The sequence below is a fragment of the Bison bison genome, unplaced genomic scaffold, assembly GCF_000754665.1.
Source record: "Bison bison bison isolate TAMUID 2011002044 unplaced genomic scaffold, Bison_UMD1.0 scf7180017864462, whole genome shotgun sequence".
Classification (NCBI taxonomy): Eukaryota; Metazoa; Chordata; class Mammalia; order Artiodactyla; family Bovidae; genus Bison; species Bison bison.
The window spans coordinates 1,742,069-1,750,097 of record NW_011495024.1 but is presented as its reverse complement, the minus strand read 5'-3'; the positions used below and the strand labels follow the sequence as shown (position 1 = coordinate 1,750,097).

Sequence of the window (8,029 nt, the reverse complement as noted above, 5' to 3'; positions counted from 1 at the left end):
GATTGGGGGCAGGAGGAGAAGGGGACGACAGAGGATGAGATGGCTGGATGGCATCACTGACTCGATGGACACGAGTCTGAGTGAACTCTGGGAGTTGGTGATGGACAGGGAGGCCTGGTGTGCTGTGATTCACAGGTTCGCAAAGAGTCGGAGACGACTGAGTGACTGAACTGAACTGAATTTCAGAACACCCTAATGTCAAAAATTATTATTATAACCTTTTATTGTAAGAGTAACTTTACAATAAGTGGTCTCACCCACCTTTAAGACACTTTAGTAACTCTGAAGCTCTCTGTGAAAAAAATGCATAACAGTTTCCTGCTTCTTTAGGAAAATCTTTTGAGATTATAGTCTACCATGAATGCAAGAGTATAGTTGATTAAAAAAAAAAGACGGGATACCTAACGAGTCTTAAATATGTTATCCAAAGGCCTAAAGCATTACTTCCGAATAATGAGAATTACAACAAAGCTACTGGAGTAGTTCACTAGGTACGTAAGCATTATTAGTAAAATGTAAATACAGGCAGTTCTTGCTTTGTATAGTAGTGGAATGGGAGACACTGGGAGATGCTAGTTAAGACTCTTATAACTGATAACTGGCACATTTTACAGCAGCCCAGTTCCAACCAGTGTTTGCCAGCTCGTAACAAAGTAAGCCCAGCAACAGGCGGGGAGAGTTCAGGAGAAACAGTGTGACCTGTCTCAATTCGAGATCCTAAAATAAGTGAAGCTACTGGCAGCTGAATAAATGTCACCCAAAAGCCGTCCCTTGGCTTTTTCTGTAACAGTTGGCAATGTTCCCTTGTATTCTCCACTTGTTTCTCCTCCATGCTTTTGAAGCATTGACATTAGTAAGTGTGTCTCCATTATAGTCTGCTATGTTGACTTAGCTGCTACTGCTGCTAAGTCACTTCAGTTGTGTCCGACTCTGTGTGATCCCATAGACGGCAGCCCACCAGGCTCCCCCGTCCCTGGGATTCTCCAGGCAAGAATACTGGAGTGGGTTGCCATTTCCTTCTCCGATGCATTAAAGTGAAAAGTGAAAGTGAAGTTGCTCAGTCGTGTCTGACCCTTAGTGACCCCGTGGACTGCAGCCTACCAGGCTCCTCCGCCATTGGATTTTCCAGGCAAGAGTACTGGAGTGGGGTGCCATTGCCTTCTCAGATTATGGTCTGCTAGAGTAGAAAGTATGATGGTTTCCAAGGTGGAGGTAGAGCTACCACTCTTCTGCCTTTGGACAACCACACTTACCCTCCCCCGGCTCATAAAGAATAGAAATGCCCTAATTTCCACTGAGGTATGCTCATCAAGAAAAGTGTGCACTTTGTTCATTTTAAAGTGTTTATTTGCTTTTGGCTGTGCTGGGTCTTTGTTGCTGCGTGAGCTTTCCTCCAGTTGTGGTGAGTGGGGGCTACTCTCCAGTTGTGGTGTGCGGGGGCTACTCTCCAGTTGTGGTGTGCAGGCCTCTCATTGTGTTGACCCCTCCTGTTGCTGAGCATGGGCTCTAGGGCATGAGGGCTTCCGGAGCTGCAGTTACTGTGCTCTGGAGCACAGGCTCAATAGTTCCGGTATGTGGGCTTAGTTGCTCTGCGGCACTCAGTTTTCTTCCCAGATCAGGGATCGAACCCACATCTCCTGCACTGGTGAGTGGATTCTCTACCACAGAGCCACCAGGGAAGCCTACATGTGCACTTTGGAACCGAAATAAAAAGTTTTAATTGTGACTGAGTTGAGATCATCACTACACTATAGCTGAGACACACTATGAGCTAAACAGGTCTTCCTATGGTTGTCAACTTATCACTTTATTTTCTTTTGGGGCCACACTGCACAGCTTGTGGGATGTCAGGGATTAAATCCAGGTCCTTGGCAGTCAAAGTGCAGAGTCCTAATGACTGGATTGCCAGGGGATTCCCAACTTTTCACCTGAGTAACTGGTTTGAATTTTTATTATGAGAAGCCACATTTATCAAATGCATGACTTTTTACTTGCTACTATCAGATCTCAGAAAAGCTAAGGAAAAAAAATTAGCAAAATAAAACAAGCACATACATATGATAAAGCCATGTCCAAGTGACTCATCTTTGTAGAGGAATAATTTAGATTATGCTTCCAAGTAATGTGCTTTGAATGTATTGCTATTCGTCTCTTACAGGAAGTAGTAGTGTTAAAAAATGCTGTCTGGGGTTTCCCTGGTGGTCTGTGGCCAAGGATCCTTCTTGCAATGCAGGGAATACTGGTTCGATCCTTGGTCGGGAAAGATTCCACATGCAGTGGAGCAACTAAACTCGTGGGCCACAACTACTGAGTTTGTGCATCTAGAGTCCATGCTCCGCAACGAGCAGCCACTGCAGTGAGAGGCCTGCACCTCGCTGCAGAGTAGCCCCTGCTTGCTGCAACTAGAGAAAGCCGACGTGCTGCAACGAGGACCCACCACAGCCAAACAAATAAAAAGTTAAGTGTAGCTTTTTGTTGTGGAGAAGGCAATGGCACCCCACTCCAGTGTTCTTGCCTGGAAAATCCCATGGATGGAGGAGCCTGGTAGGCTGCAGTCCATGGGGTTACTAAGAGTCGGACACGACTGAGGGACTTCACTTTCACTTTTCACTTTCATGCACTGGAGAAGGAAATGACAACCCACTCCAGTGTTCTTGCCTGGAGAATCCCAGGGATGGGGGAGCCTGATGGGCTGCCGTCTACGGGGTCGCACAGAGTCAAACATGACTGAAGCGACTTAGCAGCAGCAGCTTTTTGTTGTCATACAAATTGGCATAAAACCCCCTAATATCCAAACAGTAGGGAATAAAAATGTGTCGCATCCATAAAGGATAAAATTTCTAATGAGATACTCAAATGTTTTAAGTATTTTTATTTTTATTTATGTTATAAAATTGGGTATTTTTAAAGAGGTGCCTTAAAAACGTCCCTTTTAACAAAAAAAGATTGTAAAAGTTTATAATTATTTTCCTTATATGTATCTGAAGATTCCCTAGAGAAGGAAATAGCAACCCACTCCAGTACTCTTGCCTTGAAAATCCCATGGACGGAGGAGCTTGGTGCAGGCTACTATCCATGGGGTCGGAAAGAGTCAGGAATGACTGAGTGGCTTCACTTTCACTATATGTATCTCCTTATAGAAAGTCTCGAGAGCTGGCAATTCTAACCTATTCTGTATGCTAATCTTTAAATGACTACTTCTCTATATAAATGACCCTATATGTATTATGACTAAACTATTACCTGGTAACTGAAGTAAGTACTTGTAAGGTTCTAGAAGAATTCTTTGGACGGTTTCTTGAGTCTTCTCCATTGTTTTTAAATTTCAAAGCTGATCTGTAAAAAAGGAGAAACATAAAGATGATGCAATTGAGTATCAAAGTGGAAAGGAGTTTGTATTTCAAGATGTTTTAGTAAAAGTAAACTTTCAGTTTGGTTTTAAGTGCAAATTCTACACCTATGAAATCTTAAAAACAAATCCACAGAATTAGATACTTCTGTATTTGATTGATCATATAAATTAGAAAACATACTTTTTTTCCTAAGAGCATTAAAATGAGTATGTTTTATACATGTGACCGTTAAACAACACTGGGGTTCGGGGCACCAACACCCTCCCCTCTGCAGTTGAAAATCTTGAGTACTATCAATAGTTCACAGTTGAACCTCAGTATCCCTGGTTCTGCAGGCACAGATTTAAGTCTAACCACAAATCATGTAATACTGTAGTATATATTATAAAAAAAAATATGAATATAGGTGGAACCTGAGCAGTTCAAACTCACATTCTTCAAGGGTCAAATGTATATTTAAAACATAAGGAGAATACAAGGAGAAAATTCTTTGATGCATTTTCTTCACAATCCATTTCAGACATTCTGATTAAGACATGCACTAACGAGTGCAATTATAAAAGAAGTTTTTTAAAAATTAGTTAATTTACTAATTTTTGGCTGCGTTGGGTCTTCATTGTTGCGTGTGGACTTTCTCTAGTTGTGGCAAGTGGGGCATACTCTTCCTTGTGGTACATGGGCTTCGCACTGTGGTGGCTTCTCTTGTGGAGCACAGGCTCCAGGGCACGTGGGTTTAGTTGTGGCACATGGTTTTAGTTGCCCTTTGGCATGTGTGATCTTCTTGGACCAGGGGTCGAACCAGTGTCCCCTGCACTGGTGGGCAGATTCTTATCCACGTACCACCAGGGAAGTCCCTTCAGTGCAATTATATTATTGAAAATATTCCCCTGAGGTGACTTATTATTTTGAATTTTACATTTACTTCAATATTTCCTAAAATTGCACTCACAATTTTACTAGAATCCTCCTTTACTGTTGAATTTCCACTATCTCTTTGTAAATATCTATTGCTACTTTTGTCCTCTTATTAAGGAATTTTCATTTCTGTTTTTGTTTTTTTCTGTTTCTTTTGTTTGGGGGGGTGGTTGCGGGGAAGTCTTCATTCCTAATCTGGACATTTTAGAAGGTTTCTCACCTCTGTCTACTTTCGTTTTTTGAGACAATGATTTGGTCCCAAGGATCATGCTAAAGGATTGAAAGGTGTGTTTTCTATAGTCTACTCTTGAATATCTAGGTGAAAGGATCATAAAAATCTGCAGTTCCCAAAGGAAATCCTTTTAGCGATATGAATCCAAAGAGAAAATTTCCATACAGAAAACTGCTACATATGCCTTGAACAACAATTAAGTATGTCCCAAGGTAAAAAAAGTTCAGAAAATACTTTGAAATAATCTAAATACCAGTTTGGTAACCTGATGTGTGCTCAGTCATGTCTGATTCTTTGTGACCCCACAGACGGTAGCCCGCCAGGCTCCTTTGTCCACAGAATTTTCCAGGCAGGAATACTGGAGTGGTTTGCCATTTCTTTCTCCAGGGGATCTTGCCTACCCAGGGACTGACCCTGTCTCCTGCATTGGCAGGCTGATTCTTTACCCCTGTGTCACCTGGAAGTAACCTAATAACACCTATACTGTTTAAAGTCTAACAAAAATTACCTTATTCTTAAGAGATTAAAAAAGAAGATGATATGCAGGAAGAACAATCACTTAGGGAAAAGATTACTTAACAGAATTAAAAGAATTTTTAAAATGTACCATATATATACTATTTTACTTAAACCAATTAGTAGCCATCTCTTCTCAACTAGGTTGAGAACAAATATTCTGTTTATCTTTTTCACAGCCTCCAGAACACAGAATTTGAAAATCAATATGCACTTCCCTAGTGGTCCAGTGGTTAAGAAACCACACTTCCAGCGCAGGGGGTAGAGTTTGGATCTCTGGTTGGGGAACTAAAATCCCACATGCCATGCGGTGTGGCCAAAAGAAAAATAAAAACTTGTAAGAACAACTCTGAATAATTCTGTTTTGTCTCTGTCTAGACTAGTAGCACGGAGAAGGCAATGGCACCCCACTCCAGTACTTGGCCTGGAAAATCCCATGGATAAAGGAGCCTGGTGGGCTGCAGTCCATGGGGTCCCTAAGAGTCGGACACCACTGAGCAACTTCACTTTCACTTTTCACTTTCATGCATTGGAGAAGGAAATGGCAACCCACTCCAGTGTTCTTGCCTGGAGAATCCCAGGGACCGGGGAGCCTGGTGGCTGCCGTCTGCGGGATCACAGAGAGTTGAACACGACTGAAGTGGCTTAGCAGCAGCAGCAGCAGCAGCAGACTAGTAGCAACTATACACTCCTGGATAGATATCAGAGCTAATCTGTTTCAATTCTGTGGGTTTTGTTTGATGTTTTTTCCAACTGAAAAATCAGTTATGAATTTTTAAAAAAATCATCCTTTCCTTTGATCATTCAAGAAAGTTTAAGAATACTCACCTAACAAATAGGTCATTAATGTTCCTTTCCCAAAAAACGTTTATATGAAAGTATTCTCAACAGTGGGGAAACATAGAAGCCTCAATTTTTCTAGGTACTGAAAACCAGTCTGTTTCTTGTCTTGTGTAGTTTAACTGTTGCTACATTACAACTCTGTGACAATAATTATTACAGTTGCTGTAATAATTAAGTTATAAATATATTAATTAATAAATTATAAATAAGTTACTCTGACCTTTTTCTTTACCCAAAAGACTGCAATTTACCACACCTAGAAATTTTAGCTGTCACATAGGAGACCTGAGTATAAAGAGGCATTACTGTGTTACATGAACTCTACTAATTTTTAAAATATTTTATTGATGTATAGTTCATTACAATGTCGTGCCTAGAGTGAACAACCACCATAGATTGCCTCTGTTCAGTCTGAAACTACTCATTTTCAAAACTGGGAAACTGCCTTAAATTTGTTCAAACAATATATTATGAATAGTAATTAACACAAAATCAAACTCTCTTCTCCATGGAGACAATAACCCCCAGGCTGGACTCCCTGGTACCTGCCCCTCTCTTTTAGTCCTCTACTCTTCACCCTGTGACCTTTCCTAAATTCAAACCTGGTCCTATCTCCCCTCTGATCGGGAACCCTTACACATTATCCCATGGCTCTTAAACAGAACAAAACTCCCTAACAAAGCGTGTCAGGTTCGCACAGTCAAACCCCCAGCCCTCCAGCCTCAGTTCTTCGTATTTTAAAAAGCTCCCCGCTGGCATAAGGCTTTCCAACATGATACCGTTTCTGTCTGGAATGTTCTTTCCTTAAGTTAAACTCCTGCTAAACTTTCTGCTCTCAGCTCGATCTTTACTTGCTCGGGAAAGCCTTCCCTCATCTCCCTATTTCCAATTCTCTTATCACCATTACATTCTCTCCAGTAGCAATCACACCTGTTGCAATTTCACACTGAGGTGTGAGTCCATCCTGTCCGTCTTACGCTCAGATTCAGGAAGGCAGGGGTCATACCAGTTTTTTCACATGGTAGGCGCTCAAATATGTGAAATGAACGCCGGAACCAACGGCAACTGCCTTCCAACGCGTTAGAGAATAAACTCAAGGCACACTCCGGCATGGAAAAGTGAAAATATCACGCAAAGTGTTTTTTTTTTTTCTTTAAAGGGAAGGATCTGGTTTCAGTATTGCCAAATCGACATACAAATATAAGGACGGCTGCGGAGCGCAGAGTGCATCCGTCCAAAATCCGGGAGATGATGGATGGGTCTGAAGAAAATTGCCGGAGAGACACAGGGAGGGAATTTAAATAACTTCGAGTCAGATTTTTAACACAGGCTTGGCAGAAGAGCTTCAGACGTCGACTCCCCTAGCACAGGGTCGGTGAGGTGCCCGCTTCCTCTCAGCCCAGAGGGCCCCTTCCGCCCCGCTGGGTCCCTTACAGCTCCTCCCCTTCTCCAGCCAGAGGATGGAAAATTCATACACAATCCGGTTCAGCATCCGGGTCCTCACCCTCCTTTCTTTCTTTCCTCTCAGCTCCGCCTCCCAGCCTCCCCCACCCACCTCCCCATCCGGGTTCCCCCCAGCCGCCGCCACAGCCACTCACGGTTCGAGGATGATATCACAACTTTCACGCCGCGGGTCCGGGAGTAAGCTGTATCCAGTATCAGCTTCCCAGCTTATAGTTCAGAGTAAGAGTCCCTCCGATGCCTACATGAATACCTCCCCCTATTTCACCACAGAACTCGCCGCCCTCCTCGGCCGCCGACGACCCCGCATTACTCGGTGCAATAAAATGCGCCATCCCGGTCACACTGCGCAGGCGTCGTTGCCACCTCCCCTCTGCTTTGTTGCTCCGCCCCCTTTCTACCCCCCCGCCTGGCTCACGGAGGAGCGGGGCATTGCGGGTCTTGCAGTTCTCCGGAGGGAGGCTTCGCGCATTGGCCCGAAAGGCTGGACTGCATTTCCCGGGGAGCTTTGAGGCGTAACTTTCTGTTTCCATAGAACTGGTGGGAAAATGGCGTCGTTGTTTGTATCGCGGGGACCAATAGGAACAGGGTATAGGCGGGTTCTAAAGGAGCCTAACCAATCCGAGGTCGTCTAAGAAGCCATCCGGGAAAGAGGTAGGGGAGGGGAAAAAAGTCTAGGGGAGGGGAGAAAGGAGGGAAGGGGGGGTAC

The 8,029-nt window shown here is 43.4% G+C and overlaps 2 protein-coding genes across 2 annotated transcripts in view; one reads left to right on the top strand and one right to left on the bottom strand.

Moving 5' to 3' along the window:
• Window positions 1-7,704, bottom strand: part of GGPS1 (geranylgeranyl diphosphate synthase 1) — a 12,125-nt gene extending 4,421 nt beyond the window's left edge. Inside the window, exons 1-2 of the mRNA XM_010860087.1 lie at window positions 7,458-7,704; window positions 3,244-3,336 (exon numbers count right to left, since the gene is read on the bottom strand). Of these exons, the coding sequence (XP_010858389.1) occupies window positions 3,244-3,313 (70 nt within the window). The 5' untranslated portion in view covers window positions 3,314-3,336; window positions 7,458-7,704. The remainder of the gene's footprint in view (window positions 1-3,243; window positions 3,337-7,457) is intronic.
• ARID4B (AT rich interactive domain 4B (RBP1-like)) overlaps window positions 7,465-8,029 on the top strand; it is a 141,308-nt gene continuing 140,743 nt past the window's right edge. The window contains exon 1 of the mRNA XM_010860089.1: window positions 7,465-7,542. The gene's annotated coding sequence lies outside the window, so the exon portion shown is untranslated. The remainder of the gene's footprint in view (window positions 7,543-8,029) is intronic.